This window comes from Festucalex cinctus, chromosome 2 (genome assembly GCF_051991245.1).
Source record: "Festucalex cinctus isolate MCC-2025b chromosome 2, RoL_Fcin_1.0, whole genome shotgun sequence".
In the NCBI taxonomy this organism is placed as follows: Eukaryota; Metazoa; Chordata; class Actinopteri; order Syngnathiformes; family Syngnathidae; genus Festucalex; species Festucalex cinctus.
In genome coordinates this window covers 28,283,717-28,306,153 of record NC_135412.1, presented here as the reverse complement: position 1 = coordinate 28,306,153, position 22,437 = coordinate 28,283,717, and the positions used below count along the sequence as shown (strand labels likewise).

General features: G+C 38.4%; 2 protein-coding genes across 2 annotated transcripts in view; one reads left to right on the top strand and one right to left on the bottom strand.

The window, feature by feature from the left end:
- Positions 1 to 3,956: 3,956 nt before the first annotated feature.
- sypl2b (synaptophysin-like 2b) lies at positions 3,957 to 9,097 on the bottom strand. The gene is made up of 6 exons (XM_077514214.1): positions 8,930 to 9,097; positions 8,738 to 8,815; positions 7,480 to 7,598; positions 7,146 to 7,350; positions 5,880 to 6,071; positions 3,957 to 5,216 (listed from the first exon to the last, which is right to left on the bottom strand). Exons 1-6 carry the CDS (start codon positions 8,945 to 8,947, stop codon positions 5,091 to 5,093), a joined length of 738 nt encoding a protein of 245 aa, XP_077370340.1. The 5' UTR covers positions 8,948 to 9,097; the 3' UTR covers positions 3,957 to 5,090.
- A 2,474-nt stretch (positions 9,098 to 11,571) lies between these two features.
- LOC144014388 (sortilin-like) overlaps positions 11,572 to 22,437 on the top strand; it is an 18,911-nt gene continuing 8,045 nt past the window's right edge. The window contains exons 1-11 of the mRNA XM_077514197.1: positions 11,572 to 12,147; positions 14,625 to 14,684; positions 16,070 to 16,143; positions 16,222 to 16,324; positions 16,408 to 16,575; positions 16,846 to 16,919; positions 18,417 to 18,466; positions 18,576 to 18,703; positions 19,954 to 20,098; positions 20,163 to 20,318; positions 21,636 to 21,736. Of these exons, the coding sequence (XP_077370323.1) occupies positions 11,908 to 12,147; positions 14,625 to 14,684; positions 16,070 to 16,143; positions 16,222 to 16,324; positions 16,408 to 16,575; positions 16,846 to 16,919; positions 18,417 to 18,466; positions 18,576 to 18,703; positions 19,954 to 20,098; positions 20,163 to 20,318; positions 21,636 to 21,736 (1,299 nt within the window). The 5' untranslated portion in view covers positions 11,572 to 11,907. The remainder of the gene's footprint in view (positions 12,148 to 14,624; positions 14,685 to 16,069; positions 16,144 to 16,221; positions 16,325 to 16,407; positions 16,576 to 16,845; positions 16,920 to 18,416; positions 18,467 to 18,575; positions 18,704 to 19,953; positions 20,099 to 20,162; positions 20,319 to 21,635; positions 21,737 to 22,437) is intronic.

Sequence of the window (22,437 nt, the reverse complement as noted above, 5' to 3'; positions counted from 1 at the left end):
TAAGAAGGGGGGTATCGAAAAACAGGTGCCATTAAAGGTTATTTCAGTTAACTAAAACTAATGAAAAAATTACAATTCAAAAACCAATATTGTTATAAAATAAGAAAGAAATAAAATAAAAAAGAAAATGTTTTTTAAAAAACGAAAACTAACTGAAACTACATTTTATGTTTACAAAACTAACTAAAACTAACTATAATTGTAGCAAACATGTCCTTCGTTTTAGTCTTTGGTAATTAATTTAATGCATGAGCCTTTGGGGAAGATTTTAAATGTGGTTTTTATTAGATTTATTTTGATATAAACCGGAAAAATGACGTTTGAAAGTATGTCACACAGAAGTGACGTCATCTAGCCGCAGCCAATAGAAAAGCACCTTCAGATGACGTCGCTTCCATGCTGTTTTTCAAATATTGCGTACAAGTAATACACATTTAAAAAAAAAATATCTAATACTAATACTGAAACTAACTAAAATTAAACTAAAACTAAGCATTTATTAAAGAACTAAAACTAATTAAAATTAACAGGACCACCCTGAAAACTAATAAAAACTAACTAAAATGAAAAATTCCAAAACTATAATAACCCTACTGCTATATTACAAATAAATTGGTTTATATACGGTAGCATTTTTCTAAATATGCAAAAGCACACATAAATTATTTGTACAATTTTTAGGACTAAACACAATTTTTCTTCATAACTTTATGTGGCCCTTGCATCCTTCTGATGTTCTGTACGTGGCCCTCAAATGAAAAAGTTTGGACACCCCTGTTGTACCGTCATTGCGCTTCTAATGCTTTTTTTTTTTTTTTTTTTTTAATCCAATCCGTTGTTAACTCTTTAATTTTAAGGAGGGGAAAAAAAAACTATCCTCCATTATTTGCTGATAAACTCCTTTACACTCTTTTTATGCTCTGGTGACATCTTGGTGGTCAAGAAATGTTGATGAGCTTCATTTACATGGTATTTAGAGTACAGTGACGTTTTAGAGGCGGCGTCAATTACTTTCAGATTTGCAAAACTGTACTGTAGTTGACAACTTCGTGCTTAAGGAAGTCTACAATTAGTGGCAATATGTATTTCTACTAGTTAACATACAGTGGTATGAAAAAGTATCTGAACCTTTTGGAATTTCTCACATTTCTGCATAAAATCACCATCAAACGTGATCTGATCTTTGTCAAAATCACACAGATGAAACAACAGTGTCTGCTTTAACTAAAACCACCCAAACATTTACAGGTTTTCATAATTTTAATGAGGATAGCATGCAAACAATGACAGAAGGGGGGAGGAATAAGTAACTGAACCCTCTGCCTAAGGATACTTAAAGAGCAATTGAAACCAATTTTTACCAAACAATTTAAGTCAGGTGTGTGCCCAATCACTGATGAGTGGCTTAAAGCTGCCCTGCCCACTATAAAACACACACCTGGTCAGAATTGTCTTGATGAGAAGCATTGTCTGATGTGCACCATGACTCGCTCAAAAGAGCTGTCGGAAGACCTGCTATCAAGAATTGTTGGTTTGTATAAAACTGGCAAAGGATACAAAACCATCTCTAAAAGTCTGGATGTTCATCAATCGACAGTCAGAGAAGTTGTGTACAAATGGAGAGAGTTTGGCACTGTTGCTTCCCTCCCAAGGAGTGGCCGCCCACCAAAGATGACGCCAAGAGTTCAGCGCAGACCACTCAAAGAGGTAAAAAATAACCCTAGAGTGTCTGCTAAAGACTTACAGAAATCACTGGCACAGTCCAATATCTCTGTGCATGCATCAACTATATGTAAAACATTGACCAAGAATGGTGTTCATGGGAGGACTCCACGGAGGAAGCCACTGCTGTCTTAAAAAAAACATTGTTGCTCGTTTGATGTTCGCAAAAAGGCACTTGGACACTCCGCAGAAGTTTTGGCAAAATATTTTGTGGACTGATGAAGCCAAAGTTGAATTGTTTGGGAGGAACACACATCGTCATGTGTGGAGGAAAAATGGAACAGCTCACCAACATCAACACCTCATCCCCACCGTGAAGCATGGTGGAGGGTGCATCATGGTTTGGGGCTGTTTTGCTTTCTCAGGGCCTGGACAACTTGCAATCATTCATGGAAAAATGAATTCAAAAGTTTATCAGGATGTTTTGCAGGAAAACCTGAGGCCGTCTGTCAGACAGTTGAAGCTAAAAAGAGGATGGATGCTGCAACAAGACAATGATCCAAAACACAGAAGCAAATCGACTTCAAAATGGTTTCAGAAGAACAAAATACACGTTCTGGAGTGGCCAAGTCAAAGTCCAGACTTGAACCCCATTGAGATGCTGTGGCATGACCTCAAGACAGCAATTCATGCCAGACATCCCAGGAATCTGACTGAACTACAGCAGTTTTGTAAAGAAGAATGGGCCAAGATTAGTCCTGATCGATGTGCCAGACTGATCTGCAGCTACAGGAAGCGTCTGGTTGAAGTTATTGCTGCCAAAGGGGGGGCCACAAAATATTAAATGTGATGGTTCAGTTACTTATTCCTCCCCCTTCTGTCATTGTTTGCATGCTATCCTCATTAAAATTATAAAAACCTGTAAATGTTTGGGTGGTTTTAGTTAAAGCAGACACTGTTGTTTCATCTGTGTGATTTTGACAAAGATCAGATCACGTTTGATGGTGATTTTATGCAGAAATGTGAGAAATTCCTAAAGGTTCAGATACTTTTTCATACCACTGTATATGTCCATCCATCCATTTTCTTGACCGCTTATTCCTCACAAGGGTTGCGGGGGGTGCTGGAGCCTATCTCAGCTGGCCTTGGGCAGTAGGCGGGGGACACCCTGGACTGGTTGCCAGCCAATCGCAGTAGTTAACATATACTATTACTAAGTAGGTGAAGATGTCAACTAATGCCTCATTAGTAATATGCAGTTATTAGTGCATCAGGCTCTTTATATTAGTGCACAAAATTATCATACATAAGAAAAATGTTACTATGGCATAGTGGGGCCAAAACCCCTTTTGTCTAAACTTCGTCAATTTGAAGTTTTGTACCCCGCCTGCTGCCCGAAGCCGGCTGGGATAGGCTCCAGCACCCCCCGAGACCCTTGTGAGGACAAGCGGTTAAGAAAATGGATGGGTGGATAGATGGATAAACTAAAACAATAATATTTGCTTTCAACCAAAGAATGGCTAATAATCAGTTTTCATGAGACGTTTGGGCGCCACTGGAAATTTCAGGGCCACGGGCAACTATGTATGTTTGCCCAATGTTCAGTCCACATGAGTAGTGGTGAGTCTAGTAGTGGTTACTTAGTGTGCGACGACTACTACTACTAGTAATAGCAATGATGCTACATGCTACTAGTAGCAGCATGTGGTATCAGCCAGGCATGTCATTGACTCGCTAGTATTATTTGTAACATTGTAAGTGCTAGTTGCATTCAATGCTTGTGTATACATTACTCAATAAATGCATGTTTTTCTTTGAAAATGTGCAACTTTGTGACACTAATATTTTTACAGTACTTGAGTAGCAGAATAAATAAATATTTGCAGCAGTTTTACCCACCACTGTTTTATTGACGTCAAGAGCTGCTACAATGAAAACTCATCGCTGCGTTGAAGTCACCGTCTGTCAGGTGCTGTCATGTCATCTGCCTGCGGATTTAGCATGCTACAACTGCAGTGAGAGACCTTCGGTAGCTGGGGGTGACGTAATTTGTAGAGACACTGCAGACATTATTAAATTCTTGCTCGTTAACATAATTTTAGTACTGATAGACAACGCGTCAACTAGTGCACAGGTTTGCCTCACGAGTATTAATAGTGCACAGAAATGGCATACAGCCGCAGGGGAAAAGGAAAAAAAAAATCTTGGAAGACAGTTGTTTACCTATTGCGCTGTTGCTCTAGTTGTTCTACATCTACACTTTATATTGAGAGTTTATTAATAACAGGTAACAATTGGCATCACTCAGCTTTATTGAATAAGCACATATTTACAGTGAACAAATGTTTTATGCAGAATATGACCAGTACAAAGCCAGACAAGATGAAAATATGCATTGTGCAGTCCATTTAATACAAAGCAGATTGTATTAGTCAAAAGACTTATTGCTTTAGTCACTGAAATACTATTGGACCTTCATGATTACAAGTCTTCTTTTCACATCAATAATATCCAAGATGAGATGAGAAAAATCATCGGCAACAGTAATGTGTAAGCAAATGTAAAGGGAAAAAAATAATATCTCAAGATTTAAACCAATAAACAATCATGAGAATAGCCAAATGATGTGATGCAGAGTTATAGAACGAAAAATACAATAAAAAAAAAATGCATTCACACTTTACATCTCATTTTGATAACCAAATGTAACAATTTTTAACACAAATTCTTCACTCCAGGATTGAACTGGAAAGCACAATTCTTAAAGAATCGTTTTTGGCACTTTGTTAGAGCAATTCATTTGCAAAACAAATATTAATAACCAATATTCTAATTATTATTACTAAATGTTATTACTACTAGATTCCACGCCACCCACACAAGCATATAAGATAAAGGCCTCGGTTATTCTAGCAATTGGGTTTTAAATATTTCATTATAAATATACAAACTAATCATCTTACAGGGTAGTAAAATAATTTCAAAACTTTGTGTTAATTGTGGAAACAATGCAATCTAAATGGTTGCATGTACACCACATGATTCAAACATACTCAGTTGCGTCCCTTGGAAAGTTCGAGGAGGGCAGGGTAAGAACCCTGGACACCAGTTTGACAAGAAAATTGGCCCAAATGAGGCCTAGTTGTAAATGGGTATCTTTGGATAAGCTGCTAAATGCTAAATTCAAAAAAATGTTTTTTTGGCAACGCCATCTAATTTGGAGGAACATGGCATCAAAGTTTGGTCATCATGACAGGTAAAAAAAAACAAAAACATTGGATATCGGCACAAAAGGGGAATGGGGCACTTAAATCTGCAGAGTAAATGTTAAGCCTAAGAACTACACCTTCGAATCTGCAGCTGTTCTTCAACAATTTCTCTCTCCTTGACAAGCAGACATACTTCTAAGAGATTTATGCGATGAGGAGTTATGATGGTCGAGCACCGCCCTCGGCATCTGCTGCAGGCGGTACGGTCGACTTGTGGAAAGGAGTTTCCTTGTAAATGAACCAACAGTTGCCACCCCACAAGATGAAGTTAAGGAAACCAAAAATCTGCACGCACACAAGAAGAGGAGCAGAATGAAATATAAGTAAGAGTTCATTTTTGTGACACTTCATAAAAATGATCCTGGTAAAAGAGAGGTATCGAATTTAGTTACAGTTGCCCTTGGTGGCCACTTAAAACTGTTTAATCATCAAGATCAGATTTTTAGTAGGAACAAAATGAGAAAAGAAAAAAAAAAAAAAAAAAAGATTAGGTTTGTTTCAACACCATTAAAAATTACTAACATCTAACATCTTAAAACTCGAGGAAAGTGCAACCTGAATAGTTGTAACCTGCTTCTGTTGGTTATCTACAGTAGGAAATTGAGCAAAATTGTGCTTGAAGGTCACGTGACCTTCTACGGGTCTTGCGAAAAATCAAGAATGCATGCACTGTGTGGAGGACCCGTGCTCCTTTTGTATGCCGCCATAAGCACGCTAGCAGCACGAAGTTAGCAGGTGCTTTGTGAAGAAATGGGTCAGGAACAGTCATTGTTTGAGTGGCGTGCCTCAGGAGTCACATACAAGTACTCTGCACTTTTGCACCCCCTACGTCTCACTTTGGTCCCGTTTGAGTGATTACTACGTCTTATCACGTCCATCACAAGGACAAAACTGCATTCAAACATTCAAGTATTGGCATACCAGTGTAGGGAAAGAAACCTAACTTACCACCGAGGCATTGAGTCGGCCCATGTGAGGCGTTGCGCCAGCCGTGCAGTTGGTTTTGCCGTCCTTGCACACTTTGAGAAGAGTTAGAATGGTGGAAGGACTGGTGGCCCACTTCACGTCGGACAAGCCTTTGGCCCAAGCGGCGGAGGAAGCCAGCCACATGAATGCGAAGACCGCAGTCAACAGCAGGTCCTTTTACAAACAAAGGAATCTCTTTTGGTGACTATTTCAAATACCTATTGTCTACTGAAAAATCATCATCACATTTCATGTATTTACAGTGTTCCACCACTACCTAATACAGTGGAGATTTTGTTGTTTTATGTACATAACGACCACACATTGCTTTGGTTGTTGCTGTTTACAAATTTTACTCTGCACAAAGTGCACAGGACAGATTTTAAATTGAATAAATTCAAAATAAAAATGTAATGCAATGCTCTCCATTTTATATCTGCGATTTTTCTTTTGTTTCCGTTTCTTTTAGCCATATTATGATATCATATGATCACAACAATAATCATAATCATTTTGGTTACTATAACTGACATTTCCATACCAACGCACCTTTAACAGTCGGAGGTAAGAAATATCCAACTTCCCAGTTTCTGAATAATGCAGTTGTTCGTTCAATTATAGTTATACGTATGCAGGACTGTCTCAGAAAATTAGAATATTGTGATAAAGTCCATTATTTTCTGTAAAGCAATTAAATAAGCAAAAACGCCATACATTCTGGATTCATTACAAATCAACTGAAATATTGCAAGCCTTTTATTGTTTTAATATTTCTGATTATGGCATTTTGTTTACTTGGTCTGAGGAAATATTCTAATATTTTGAGATAGGATATTTGAGTTTCTTAAGCTGCAAGCCATCATCAGCAATATTAAAACAATAAAATTTCTCCCGTAACCCAAATTTTCCAAACTTTTCCCGAGTATTGTACTGTATGTACATATTGCTGGAGTTGGGCCGAAATCCCTTTTGTCTAAACTTTGTCAATTTGAAGTTTTGACCCGAAAATAAGTGGCATGGTAAACCGCTAAACGTTTAAAGCGTTATACTTGTACAGTCAATGAAGTTTTGATTGAAATGAGTTATTAGATATACAAATTAGGTCTCAAAGGGAATTTTTCTTTTCAAAGTCCACCAAATCGAAGTTGGATCAGTATCACAAGATCAGATCAAGGCCGAACATTTAAGGCAGCAGTGAAAAATGCTCCCATAAATGAGAAATGTGGCGAATTCTGGGTTCGAACGTACCACAATTGGGCCACGGCTAGATCCTCTGTACACATGCTGGAAGCCCAAATAGATGATGATGGAGGCGGTACTGTACAGAAAGGCCAACACTCCAATGGCCACGTAAAACTGCGACGACGATGCGTAGTCTCCGGTCAGGTAGTGCGCCACGGGCTTGGTTTCATTGGCCACACAGGTGGGAACATCATACGGATGTTCCATCAACCTACGCAAACACGGCAAAGAAACGCTGGCGAGAATCCAAACACACTTTATATGTATACTCAGGGTTTCCCCCAGTGCTTTATAAGCCTGGTGGGCCGCCAGGTTAAGCGCCATGGTAGGACATGCTCACCTGAACGGGTAGTTGAAGCTTGCATGGATTTCTTTAATGCCGCTGCCAGGGCACTGGACATTGATGCTTGTCGTACCGCTGTAGCCTCCAGTCGTGGCAAAGGCAAATATTGTGAACACCTGCAATCACAAAGTTTTTCAACTGACTTGTTACAGGAAATGTATGTACTGGTTTACCGAAAATTACGCGCACCTAGTGCATCAAGCTTTAATTATAGCATTGACATTTGCAAATTGCACGATTATGTTGCAAAAGCAAATAATTGTTTCGCCCTAGTCCAGACACCCACACAAACACGAACAGGCCATCTTCCTGACATCAGTCAGTGGGCCACGCCCCTTTAAAGCATACAGACACTACAGCTGTTGGGGTTGTGACTCGGCTTGCCCCAGCATACAGTAATTACACTTTATGAAAGCAGTTTATTTAATGATTTCGGTTTTGTTTCATCAAGTTACAACACTTCGTTTCAATGGGGAATGTTGATTTGAAATAAGTAAATTTCAAGAGGTTGGTCACAGAACAAATGAATCTCGTAAGTTAAGTTAATGTCTGCGGACCCCACATACTTGTTATTTGACACCTGTGGATTCATCTATTTATTTACTGATTTTTTTTCAATATTTCATTTTTTTTTTTATAAACACTCTTGACGGGCTTTGTAAAAGGCTGTGATGGGAAATACGTCAAAGGGCTGTCACTTATCAGATACTTTTAAAATCGCCAAGTCTAACAATTATTCTATCAATCGGGAAAATTTTAAAAATTAAAACAACTAATTAAAACAGTAATACTATTGTTTATTTGCTTATTTATTTTATCAGTTATAATAGGAAACAATTATACACGGATTTTCACTATTTACGGGCCAGCTTGGTCCGTTTACACCGTGGTGGTCCACTATACTGTACTCAGAAAACAGGATGTTTAATAAATACAATCATTTCCTCAAAAAAATAGCTTGTCGCAATGAATACGAGCCACGCTGATGTATAACTATCACTCCCCTTTTTAGCGCAGCAGGCTAACAGACATTTAGCCAGCTGCGTGTGGAATCACGGAAGTTGGCAAGATATAAACGTCATATATACCATTACCACTTTGATTATGCTTTTTAATCTTATGAAATGGCTTCAAAGTCATTTGTTGTGGTCACAAGACGAGCAGCAGAATCAATTTGCGAGCTAATTTTGTCGCTATCGAGCAAGAAGGAATCACGAGACAGTTCGTTTGACCATATGGCGACGACCAAACTTACCCATTCGAGCAACCGGATGAAGGCCAACGGCTCTTTGAGGGGACCCAAGTCGAAAGTAAATCCTGAAGATAACACTTTCTATGAGACGATGTGATACATGTTTGGAAAGAAGTGGAGAAGTTACTTGCTACAAAGTCACTCTTTGATTGCGCGTTCGTTGGAATTAAAGTGTTTGGTGTGTGTTGTTTTTACCTGGGCAACAGATTCCATCGTTTCCCCACAGAAAATGCTTGCTTTTTGTGGTCGTAAATGTTTAACGGTGGTTTCCTAACCCCTGCGAGCTTGTCAAAACTTTTCCTCAACTTCAGCCAGAAGCAGAGTGGCAAACACATGACGCATGCGGAAGCTAATGTTTCAAGGCGTTATCAATCCCACTGGAGTTGTAGGCGAGACACATTCCGCTGCAAAATGATTGGCTGTGACATTCTTGTAGGACACGCCCTACTACGGCCAAGTCCACAGTGTGGCTGGGTTATCATGAATCGCATGAGTCCTAACCATAACTTTATCTCCTAACTTGTTTTTATTTGTACTAATGTGATACATATTTGCAAATGATTGTGTAATTATTACGTCTACGTAGCTCAGGGCGGATCCCGCCCTGCCTGGACGCAGCAATCAATCAGGACGTGTCATGCCTAGAGAGGCCATAGAAAGGTATACAATCATACGTCTGGTCACTGGTGTCGACATTGCCGCCATATTGGATGTGGCAAAGTTAAGTAATGGTACTGGAGGCCACCTCTGCACACACGTGGTGTGATAACTTGTTAAAAAAAAAAAAAAACCTTCAAACTTACTGATGAAATATCAAAGAGGGAGCATGTAGAGCACAAAACTGCTAAGGAGGAATAAAGCAAATCCCAGAAGGTTGAAAAGAACAAAGTTAAAAACTTGCTTTGAATGTTGTCATCGTCACTGGCTTTTTTTTTTTTTTTTTTTTTTTTTTTTTTTTTTTTTTAAGTAAGTGAAGGTCGACAAAAATTATTAAAAATTGAAATGGAAAATTAAAGATTTGAATTTAAAAACCATATCACCTAGCAATACACCTTAATTGAGCCAAGGCATCTATTTACATTACAAAAATCCCATGGCGGCCAACTGAACAATATGTGACAAAAAGTATGAACACTTGATAATTTTGTCTCAATTTACTCAAAAATGTGCCCACACTGTGAAATAAATCAAGATGTTTTGTAGAACTAAAAACCGACATATTTGCAAGAATCCATTGCTGTTGGATAGCAACAGGTGTATACACAGGTTTATTGTAACTGCTGCCATCTAGTGGGATATGATTTAATTGTTGAGCCTGTCACTTTACATAACTGACATAGATAGATGAACAGATATTTTGTAGAGTTTTGTTTTTATGTGTGAAAATTTCCCACAGATTATTCATGGCACATGAGTGTGCCACAGCTGGTTGGGAATCAAATCATGATTGCACTTTGTACACTGACTGTTCTTCGTAAACACCTTTTTTTTTTCATTTTATTTTATTTTTTTATATTTCTCACTTTATGTGTTGCTGTTAAATTCCTTGAATTCTGATTTTTTTTTTCTTAAATTCTTTTTCCTTTACATGTTGTATTTTGTCTGTTTTGTAACTATGTGAAGCACATTGAGCTACTGAAATGTGCTATATAAATAAAGCTGCCTTACCTTGCCTACTTGTGTTATTTGATATTTGAAGCCAACTCTATTAAATTAGCCAGAGGCTAAATCAAACGGAAAATTCTGTTTGAAGCAGGACTCCACTGGGACTCATATGATCACCATTAATTGTGCCTCTATACAGACAAGAAAGGGAAACTAGAACTGTACGTTGAGATGTGAGGCATGTAAAGGGGAGTTTTGCGAATGCCTTAAAATTCGGCAAACTTGTTCCGTCACTTTTTAATTTGGTAGCTTTTTTGTTGTTGTCACTGCTGTGCATGATGGGAACATATCAGACTGGTTTTACCGCCCCGCCAGTAAACAAGAGCTTAATCAAATAACTTGGTGAGAGAGAGCACATGATCTGCTCCTCACTTCCTTGTCAAACACAGTACTCACATTTATCCTCTGAAACACATTTGAGATGGCCTTACACTGCAATATCAGACACCGAAAAGACTTATTACATTTATATTATTAAGTTAATAAATTCCTTGCCATCTGAAGCAGAGGATATGAAGTTTGTTGCCCTGCCACACACACGACCAACAGTCATGAGTTTGGGCGGATCGTCACATGCACACACAATCAGTGCTACAAAAATATGATCTAAGTATTTTTCATTTTTCAAATGAGAATTTGAATCCAATAATGGTAAACCATGTTGTGACCTTTATAATAATGTAAGTGGGTCAATGTAACCCATGCAGGGCATGTTTAGTTATCCAAAGTTGTTCATTGGAGCCAATCCTAACTGTGGCTAATTTAGTGTTTTATCAACCTAACATGAATGTTTTTGGAACGTGCATGTAAGGTGAATGTGCCAATCAGTCATTCACTATGTCACTTTCATAATGCCTTTATGAGTATTTTAAAATTAAAATCCAAATTAAAACGACACACAGTAGATTAAATAAAAATATTTGAGGTCAAGTGTTTTGGGAAAAAGTATTAGACATTTTCCTTTGATATTTTTAGGTTTTGTTTTTCTTCTTTTCTACACATGACCGCTTTGCTCTCAACCTACCCTGAAAGTCTTTTGACAGCATCAGCTATTGTTACCTCTTCGTGATGGCACCGCCTTCAATCCAGAACTAAACCAATCAAAAGGAGAAAATGGGTGGAGCCACATGAATTGTCAGCCAATTACGTCATCAATTCTCGGTGCGCGGCGGTACAGAGCCAAACGCACAAAATTGCCTCCTCGCTTGGTGTCAAGTGGACCATTTACAGTCTTTGGCGTTGAACTATAACCGTCAATTATTTTATAATTTTTTTTTTTTAAAACGTTTTTTCTTCTACATTTGAGGATCTTTCTGCCTGATATCAAATATTGAAATTATCGCTGTCAGGTGCGTTTGTTTTATCCATGTCATCCGCACCACTAAAACCCGGAGCGAGCTTCATTTATATCAGCGAGTCTTGACTACACATCTATTTTTTTTCAAACTATTTTTAGTATTTTTTTTTTTTTAAAGATATATCTTTGTGTAGCTCTAGTAGCGAGAAGGATGGGACTTTCGCTACGCTGCTTCCTGCTGCTTTCTCTCTTAACTCTGACAGCCGGTACGGATTTCCTTCTGGACCTCGACAAAGCGTCCGGGCAGACTCTTTTTCGAGATTCGAACCGAGCCAAGAGATCCGCGGTCGCCTCTTTGCGTCACAGAGTGAGGAAGAGGAGCGCCCCGCCGGACGCTTCCTGCGACGCTCTTAAAGGATATGAAGCCAAGTTGGTCAACAACACGCACAATGTAAGTTACCAGCCGCGCTCCAGTTACACCTTGGACGGCCCAGGTAGGCAGGTAGATTAATTGGCCCTAAAATGGCGGCTATTGCAGGTGCGAAACTGAATGAGTGGGACAAAATATTAGGAACACTATTCCTACGACGGTGACTGGAATGCAGGTGCTGAACTGGAAAGGTTGACAAAATACTTTGCGACATATAAAATGGAGGCTGAGATCTAGTCAGGTACACTCAAATGGTGGCTAGGATGCAGGTGCTGAACAGTTAAAGTTGGCAAAGTATCGTGTATCGCAAAACATTATGTATTAAAATGGCGACTGGAATGTAATTATTTGTTGTGTAGAAGTATGTCGTTGTTGATGGTTTATGTTTTTATGATGTAGTGCTGAAGGGAGGGATGCTGCTAAAATAAGTTTCATTGTGTACAGAATGACAAATAAAATTCTATTTTATTCTATTCTAACTGTACACGTGGGACAAGTGGTTGCCATACCATATTGAAAATAGCAGTTAGGGTCCATGTACACTAATTGGATTGCAGGTGTTGAACATATGGGTTGGACTATATATCCGTATCGCAAGATATCGTAATGTATCGATAAAGCAAAATGTGTCACATAGCTAAGATCCAATAACTTCAGATCCAGTCAGATCCTGTAACTATACATTTACACCAATTGTCCCTAAAATGACAGCTCTATCACAGGTTCAATCTGCATGGGTGGGACAAAAGGGTATTGCAATTTAATGCACCGTATCAATTCGCCAATGTGTGAATTGGTGTACATCGATCTCAGCTACTACTTGACCTTAAAATGGTGGCTGGATTGCAGCTACAACAAAATAAAGATCGCGCGAGAGTGAACCCTCCATTTTCACAGGGAATGGGACTCAATGAATGGTGAAAATCCAATTAACTCCCCCTACAAAAAGGACTGGAATTTCTTATTGATGTTACAAGATAGTGGCAAAGATCTTTTATTTGTGTTACAATTAGGCAAAATGAAGCTCCTCCCCTCTTGTCACACAAGCTGTTGGAAGCTTCCTGTTGTCTAGCTCATTCAGGTCATGGTCTTTTGTATTTTGTTTGCAAAAACATGTCAGTTCTGGACATCTTCCACCATTTTCTGTAAAACCTTTTGATCAAGATCACTACAACAATGATGTGGCAGTGATGCCATGGCATAGCTGTAAAGCACTTATTTATCATTTAATGCTACTGTTGTATTGTGGGCCATACGGCCCCATTTGAACTCTCCTATTTGTTTCTTTTGAACAGGAATAATGTTTAACTTAAGGATTAATTATCCGTGGTGCACGCTGTGTTAGCATGTAGCACGTATGCCTTTCGATTAATTACCGGATTTATTCTCAACGGTTGTACCGTAAGTGTGCAATGTTGGGAAAGCGAAACTCGCTATACTTGCTGCACTGTTCTCAACCGGTTTGACCTCTTCAGTCTTCTGTTGGTAGTTTGTATTCCACCGATCTGGATTGCATATTTTGCTCTAAACCAGGATTCATTACTTTTTTTTTTTTTTTTTTTTTTTTTTAAAGCTGAGGGTTAGTACTTACTGATTAATGCGAAGGGCTACCAGAGTTAGATGCAGACTTCTGAAATAACAAATGTGTTCAAATTATAATAATGTTCTTAGTATATGTGATTACAATATTAATATTAATTGTACTTATTTATGTGGAGACACTGATCATGTTAATTTCTCACAATAACATTTTATATCTATAAATCTCTGCCAGTGTTTACATTTTCAAATGATGACTTTTACAGCCTTCCTAGTGAATCACAATGTCTCCTCGCTGACTGGTGCGCTATTTTTAGAAAATTTTTAGGCATCCTGGGGTGCTTCCTGGTGTTGCCCACGGGCACCACAATGGTGAACTTTGCTTTGAACTATCTTCCAGACTGGAGAGGAGCACAAGAAAGTGGCCTTGTGACAGGCTGTGTGCTAGTTATTAGTTATTTTTGTTTTTTTCCCCCCATTTGAAAACATCCAAGAGTCATAGTTCACATTAAACCTTTCAAAAGTAGTCATTTTATCCACGTTGGAAGCATTTGACCTGTGATAGTACACAGAAGCAAACAAGCTACAAAAATTTAGCAGAGGTTGCCTTAACTCACCTGAGCAACTTGACATGAGAAAAAAGCATATCTCTCATAGCTCTATTTCTCTTGGAAAACTGACAATGGATATAAAAAAAAAGTCTACACACCCCTGTTCAAATGCCAGGTTTTGTGATAAATGAATGATGAACAAATAAGACTTGAATAAATCATTTTCAAAACTTTTTCATTTAAAGTGACCAATTACCTCAGACAACTAAATAAGAAAATATGTTCAAGTGGATAAGTAAAATTTAACAACTTACTTTCAGATGTTCCAGTAGGCATTTCTTGGCATGTTTCTTCTTTCTAGTAAAATCCTGGAGGTTTTGTATACTAACACGGGTCTTATTTTTTCAGCATACGTTCATTGACTTGAGTGGAGAAGTGTCATTGGCCTGGGTTGGAGATGGCACAGGGGTAAGTGTCATGTCACCTAAACAAAATATTGCTTCTCTTTTTTTCATTGTGTGTAAGTTGTACACCTACTTTATGATTTTGCCTGATATTACAGTGCTCCCTCAAACGTCCACTTTCAAAACAAAATTTCCTCACTATAGGCAGCGTTTTAGGGAACTTTTTAACATGATTAACTTAATTGTCATACATACAGTATAAGTCTAATATTACAGTAATACAATGTTATAGGTTTGTTTGTTTTTATATCTGAAAAACTTTGTTTTAATCTATGCAATATATAACCTTTGTAAAGTAATTGCCTGAGTCATTTTTTCCACTTTTTTTCTTAACACAGGAAAAGAAAACAAACAAATAGTGATTATATTGCATTTATTAATTTTCATTTCAGGGATAGAACTGGATGATCAGCTTAGCTAAGGATTTAGTCGATTTTAACAGAGGTGGTGAGGAGATGTTTGAGGCAAACTTTTTTTTTTTTTGTCAAAATATGACAAACGCCATTACAGGGAGTCCTCGAGTTACGTCGGAGTTCCTTCCTACGTACGCTAGCGATATAACCCGAATTTTGACTTAAGTTGAATTTCCCCATTAGTCAATATTTATATCAAAATAATTTGCATAAAAAAGACATTAAAAAAAAAGATGCTGTAGTTAACATTACTGCTTAGAGGTGGATGAAAAAGAACAGGAGGGAGGCTGATGTGGAAAAAGAGGCCAAAAAAGCCAAAGAAACTCCCACAAGTGCACAAGCGCTAGCACTAGCTAAGGGCTAAATGGGTTATATGCCACGGAAGAGGCGGGATGTGATTTTGAACATCAGTTTATTTCCGGTCCGGGTTGCGAACGCGCAACCCAGGGACACAAAGTCGGAAGCACAAGTATATTTGACGCAGCCCACACGTCGCAAACCGGACCGGAAACAAACTGTTGTGCAAAAAACAGTCCCGCCTCTTCCATGACATATACCCCATAGCGGACGAGTGGAAAACACTGCAGGCTATATGGCGGACGAGGAGCCGTAACCGTTGCAAAGTCGAAACGCCTTGGGTTGAGTGCGCCTTAACTCGAGGATTTCCTGTATTTTAAGAGGCTCTTGATATTTTTCTGTGGCTTACATAGTCGTGCATTATTAGCATGAACAAGATGGCTGCTAACAGATTGAAACTAGTTCATAAAAGGGCAGTGTTGACAACTCATAGAGACTTGTCTGTACTTTAGAATTCAAGTAGCCCGTTACTTTTTGCTAGGAAAAATAGTCACTAGAGGAGTTGGAAAAATGGCTATCCAAACAGATAAGTAAGCGTCCGAACAAGTGAACTTAAATGAATGGATAAAATGTATGCGTTATGCAGCACTAATCCATGCTATATGTTTCTTTCTGGCAGGTCATCCTGGCTTTGACCACATTTCAGGTTCCCTTCTTCTTGGTCAAACTAGGACAGTCTAAACTCTATCGAAGGTATTTGTAGTGCCGTCCCTTCTGATGTTAGACACGGCCAGGTGCTCTTTGTTTTGACAGTGATTTGATTTCTTCTAGCGAGGACTACGGTAAGACCTTTGACGATGTCACAAACCTCATCAACAACACCTTCATCCGATCAGAGTTTGGCATTGCTACCGGCCCTGAGAATTCTGGCAAAGTGAGTGAAGGGCTCATGTTGTGTCCCAGAATGTGAAATCTTTTTGGATTGATCAGTCTGGATTTTGTCCCGCACTGTGGTAGGTAATCTTGACCGGTGAAGTGTCCGGTGGTCACCGGTTGTCATCTCGGATCTTTGTCTCAAGCGACTTTGGAAGGAGTTTCAACCACCTGGATCTGCCTTTCAACCCCATCTCGGTCATCACGTACAATCCTGAAAATTCCAATGTGCTGCTGGGCCTTAGCAACATTGTAAGCAATCAAGTTTAATTGGGAAAATTAATTCCTGAACAAAGGTAGCACCTATTATGACACATGCAAATTAATTTGGGTCACCTGGCCTACCTTCTTCCTCTTAGGTTTTTATTGCGACAATAACTCCCTGCTTGTAAATAATCAGTCAAGTGTTGACACAGTCTACATTTATTAACATAGTCCTAGATTGTTCAGGTTCAACTCTGTGAAGCCAGACGGCTTCACTGCATAACTGTTCATCATGTTTTTTTTTTTTTTTGTCTTCAGAAAGACCTGTGGCTGACCAAGGATTTTGGCCAAAATTGGAAAAAGATCCACACCATGGTCTGTATGGCGAAATGGTGAGAGATAACAAGCCTCAATTCGTGTTAAAGTTGACATACAGTGAAGTACTTAAAGTACACACACTGGTATTCCGTTTTTGTTTATTGTCTGTGGTCACAGACCACACAGACAAAGAATAATCAGCAAAGCATCAACACCATACATAGAATGAACACAATCATGAACCCATGTTACATAAACACTTGTATTCAGTAGTTACATTATTTACATGAGGTTCATGAATAATACCGGTATTAGCTCACACACTAGGCTAAAAAAGGTGCTACCACAAACTGATGTGACATTACACATGGCAAATAAATATGCACACTTCACTGGAACATCACTTTTTGGAATGTATTCACAATACTACCGGTAAATGTTAGGTCCATAACAACAAAGTAGACTACACCGCTATTGTTGGATGCATGGCGAGAGAAGCCAAAACATGTTTCAACAACTTCTGTGCTTTGCCGGATTGTTATACTGTACACAATTCTGTGAATTTACATAATCATGCCCTAATGTAGAGTTTGTATGCTGGGCGAAGATCTGCCACAGACTAAATGGTCCAAAACACTCTCATGTCAAAAGTTAAGCAGAGCTACGGCGTTAGTACAGTTAAGCCAACAGTTATCGCACCAGTGTTAGCTTTTGATAAGTAGCAGCACATACTGAAATGTTCTGATGTCGTCACACCTAGGAGCTCTCAAATTGTGGAAACTATGCTCAGGATGTCTCCTTTTAAATCATTTTGTCTACAATTTACTGACAATTTAAACACTGCATTATTTCATTTGATCATTTTGATCGTAAATAAATGTCTGTTGGTTGAAAATAGTTGCTCTTCACCTGGGCATGGGCAGAGAATCGCTGGGGTGTGGTGTTTATTCATGTAAATTATGTTCAAAACGCTCACTTGCAGATACATTTCTGAAAATCGGTAGCTAACAAAAGATTGATTAGGTTGTTTAATTTTACTCTTGATGAGTGGGAAGGCACTCAAACTAGTGAGATACAATGCATTCAAACGTCTTGCGTGGTACGTTAACTTAGATGAGGCAATCGTTAAAAGTGCTACTCGATTCACTACGCTGCGCACTCCTTGATATGTAAGATGGAGTTCATGCCCTAGTGACTCCAACTTGATGACTCTCAATAGTAGCGTGAGATAAACAAGTTTACATCAACTCTCCTGGGTCTTTTCCTTGTTGCTCCACCTTTGCAGTAAAAGCCGCTTGGCAACTCAAGCAGACTTTGCTTGTTGTTCCCGGAGGCACTTCCTTGTATGTTTTCCTGTTGCCATAGTGACATTGATAGTTGGGTATCTTAGATTTCAAGCAGCCTCTGAGTAGTAAAACTGTATACACAGTGCTGTTGTATGCTGCATGCTACATGACTCATGCCATCTAATATTTTTCTTAATAAAAACTTTGAACCAATGTTCCTGCCTTGCTGCAAACTGCTTTTGTTCAGCGTGCTTAATTTAAAGGCCGTTCCTATTTTAATTCCAGGGGGACGAAGAATGCCATCTTTTTTTCAACCAACCACAATGGATCCTGTAGTAAGTGTTCCAAACTGTCAATGATTAAACACTTCATTAATGTCTCACTGCTATCAGATGTTACTAGCGTGCATCTTTCACCACTAATTTCCTTTCTTGTGTTATTCAGGTGCCCGCGGAGAGCTGGAGATGTGGAGAACGACTGATTTTGGGGAAACGTTCAAGAGAATTGTACCCAAGATCTACTCCTTCGGTCTCGGCGGTCGATTCCTGTTTGCTTCTGTGATGACGGGCGAGGTGGGTTTGTGGAAAAATAGAAGAAACATGCTGCTATGTTATTAAAAAGCTGTAAAATTTCCGCAAGGATGTGTGAGGCAACATGACCTGGATGCATCATTATGTCCCAACATGCATGCATGCATCCATCCATTTTCTTAACCTCTTGCTCCTCACAAGGGTCGCGGGGGTGTTGGAGCCTTTCGCAGCTGGCTTTGGGCAGTAGGCGGGGTACACCCTGAACTGATTGGCAGCCAATCGCAGGGCACACAGAGACGAACAACCATCCACACTCACAAGCACACCGAGGGCCAATTCGGAGCGCCCAATTAAATGCCATGCATGTCTTTGGAATGTGGGAGGAGACTGGAGTACCCGGAGAAGACCCACGCGGGCACGGGGAGAACATGCAAACTCCACCCAGGAAGGCCGGAGCCTGGACTTGATCTTGCGTTTCCAGTACTGCGAGGCGGACATTCTAACCACTAAATCACCGTGCCACCTTCCCAACATCCAATATAAAAATAATTAACGGGATTTTGCTTCTGCTTTTTGTGTTGAATTGATTGAACAAAATTTGCAAATGTGCACCAACTACGTTCTATTGTGCAGGATAATGGTTACCACCCTAAAAAAAATACTTTTCACTCCAGGTACCACTATCATAATCAACATTAACAGTTCCTAGTGGGCCTATGCACAATTTGAATATTGAGCTGTGAAAATGGATTGTAAGTAAATGATAAATACAATTTTTACCAAAATGTAAATAGTTCTTAAAGATTAAATGCACAGGTGTCTCAACTAATGAATGCAGCCTCTCAGCAGTAAAAATGTTCTGATTCTTGTAGTTCTTCGACTGAATATGTTTTGCGTCTAATCAAAATAAGAGTGTGCAAGCATCTACTTTTACTTTTGAAAATGACCTATTTGTTTTAATTTTTTACATATTTTCTGACATGTTATAGACCAAACAAATAATTGAATCATAATCAATTTATGAAAACAATAGTCTATTTAATCTATTACAAAAATCCTAATTTGGAGCCATATGCGACGTGCAGCTGAACCAGAAAAAGCCTTAAAAGTTTATATCACACTAGTAGCCCTTCAAAAATGATAAAATAATCAGTATCCAATATGTCACTCTGTTTCCAAAAGGTTGAACATCACTACTCATTAATCATTTTGTCCGGACATTGAACCTCCTCGCTGGTGGTATCTCTATCCATTATTCTCAACCATTTCCCTTATCTGCTGTTTCTTTGCAGGCCACTGAAAGGATGCTCCATGTATCGGTGGATCATGGTGACCATTGGAACATGGCCCAGTTGTCAGCCATCGGTCCCCACCAATTCTACTCCATTTTGGGAGCGAGCAATGAAATGGTCTTCATGCACGTCGATGGGCCAAAAGGTCAGGCCAGAAAGCAAACACCTTTATCTTAAGAACAAATGATGCCATCTTCATGTTTCCTCAGATGATGGCATTGGCACGATTTACGTGTCAGATGACCGAGGCACCGTCTTCTCCAAGTCACTGGAGCGCCACCTTTACACCACCACAGGGGGCGATACTGACTTCACCAATATCACCTCCTTGCGAGGAGTTTTTACCACCAGCGTTATGGGTGAAGGTAAAGCTCCGCTCATGCGTCTTAGTCAGGGTTGTTATAGTTTTGGAATTTTCATTTTAGTTACCGGTAGATTTTATTTCGTTTTGAGTTTTGTTTTTTAAATTTTAGTTAGTTTTAGTTTTGAGGGTGCTTCTGGTAGTTTTTTTTTGTTTTTTTGTTTTTGTTATTTTAGTTATTTTAAAAATGCTTAATTTTATTTAGTGTCAGTATTATTTTGTATTTTTATTTTTTAACGTGTATTACTTGTGTATAAGATTTAATAAACACAATGAAAAAAAGTAACATATTTCTTAGCAGCGTTACATTTCGGCTGAGTTAAATAAAAAAGCAGGTGGGAGCCAAAAGTCAAGCACACAACATTGTCGCCTTGGAGCGACATAATCTGAAGGTGCTTTTCTATTGGCTGCTGTTAGATGACGTCACTTCTGCATGACACATTTTCAAACGTAATATCGAAAAATAAATAAAATCACATTTAAAATAACCCCCAAAGGCTCATGTATTAAATTATTTACCAAAGACTAAAACAAAGAATATTTTCTCTATAATTATAGTTTTAGTTTTGTAAATATAGTTTTTGTTTTTTTAAAAAGCATTTTTGTTTTAATTTGTTTTATTTTGTTAACGAAAATGTTTTTTAAATTTTGCTTTTAGTTATTTCGTTAGTTTTTTAGTTTTTTGAACTAAAATGACCTAGGTCTTGGAGTGGTTCTCAAACAAGAGTTTGTAAATCATAGCTTGATGGGGTCCACACAATAATTAGCAAATTATTCTTCCCTCATTAAAATTGACTGTCGCAAAAATATATGTAGGGCTTTATTCTCGTAAGTTTTTTTTTTTCTGTAAATAAATTTTTGTTATTTTTGTTACTGTAACATTTTGACTTTTTTTCCCCCCCTGGAAAATATGCATTTAAAAAATTCTATGGCATTTTGAGGTACTCATGGTAGTTATGTTTAATTGGCTTTGAGATTGAGGAGGTGCTTGGAAAATTAAAACACTGAATTAATTTACATGGCTACTAAAAGCTACTTCCTCACCCCCCCAAAAATGAGCACTTTACAGTGCTTATATGTAAGTAAACAAAAAATATTTGTTCCTATTATTTCTGTGGACATTGATGCAAGTTAATGCTGGGGGCAGAGCGATATGTTTTCAAAGCTTGGTATCAGCATCAATAAAGCAAATCCCAGAAGGGGAAAATCTGAATTGAAATTGGATTATTTTGTGGGGGTGGGGTGGTTGTGAGATGTAATTTTAAGGCCACACCGCCCAGCCATAAGTAAGCAAGTAAAAAATGCTTTTGTGTTGTTTCAGACAAGTCCGTGAAGACTGTGGTGACCCGTGACATGGGAGGGGAGTGGAGTCCCTTGAGGAAGCCTGCCAACAGCAAGTGTCAATTACTAGACCAGGAAGAGGTGAGCAGAGAATTCAAGCAAGTGACAATAAACGCATTGGCTTTAGTCTTCACTCATACTTTGAAGTTTAGACTCAGAATTGGTTCCATTTGAAGCTTGACTAATATTTTCATGAAAAATATACCATTGAACAAGGATATTTAACAAACATGGTGGGGGTGGTTTAAAATCCTTAATTACCACTACAATAAGAACAGCAACACAGAACCATAGTAAGAACATATTTGACCTATTTTTTTTTATTTATTTTTTGCTGTATAAACTAACATGCTGGCCCCACTAGTAGCTACTGAAAAACTTACCAATTTGTAGGTTTTGTGCACTTTCTAAAATCCCAAAATGTGCTACAAAATACCTGTCCAATAGTACTATATTGGTGTCAAGGAACTGTGTTGAAGTGATGCATCTCGACTTAGAAACAAGTTTTTTTGTGTTGGGGAGTGAAGATTGGCTCAATGGATAAATTCAATGTTTTGCCAAAATGTTATTTTAAAGAAAAAATGTTATACTCCTGAAAAAAGGGGTATATTTCTGTTTATTTCACAAAAAAGTTTTTTATTTCCAAGTTATTTTCAACAAAACGGTTATTTCCCCCCCAAAAAATTGTACAAAAACCCAAAACCCTAAAACTAAAAGTTGTAGTGTCGCTTTTCCAAAATGTTGTAGAATTTTGAGAAAAAGTTGCATATATTTGAAAAAAA

Excerpts from the sequence above, each read along its gene's own strand:
- sypl2b (XM_077514214.1), bottom strand. Across the intron at positions 6,072-7,145 it reads CTAGCCGTGGCCCAATTGTG|GACCTGCTGTTGACTGCGGT; the intron begins GTACGTTCGAAC and ends TGTTTGTAAAAG. Across the intron at positions 5,217-5,879 it reads GCCGACTCAATGCCTCGGTG|ATTTTTGGTTTCCTTAACTT; the intron begins GTAAGTTAGGTT and ends GTGTGCGTGCAG.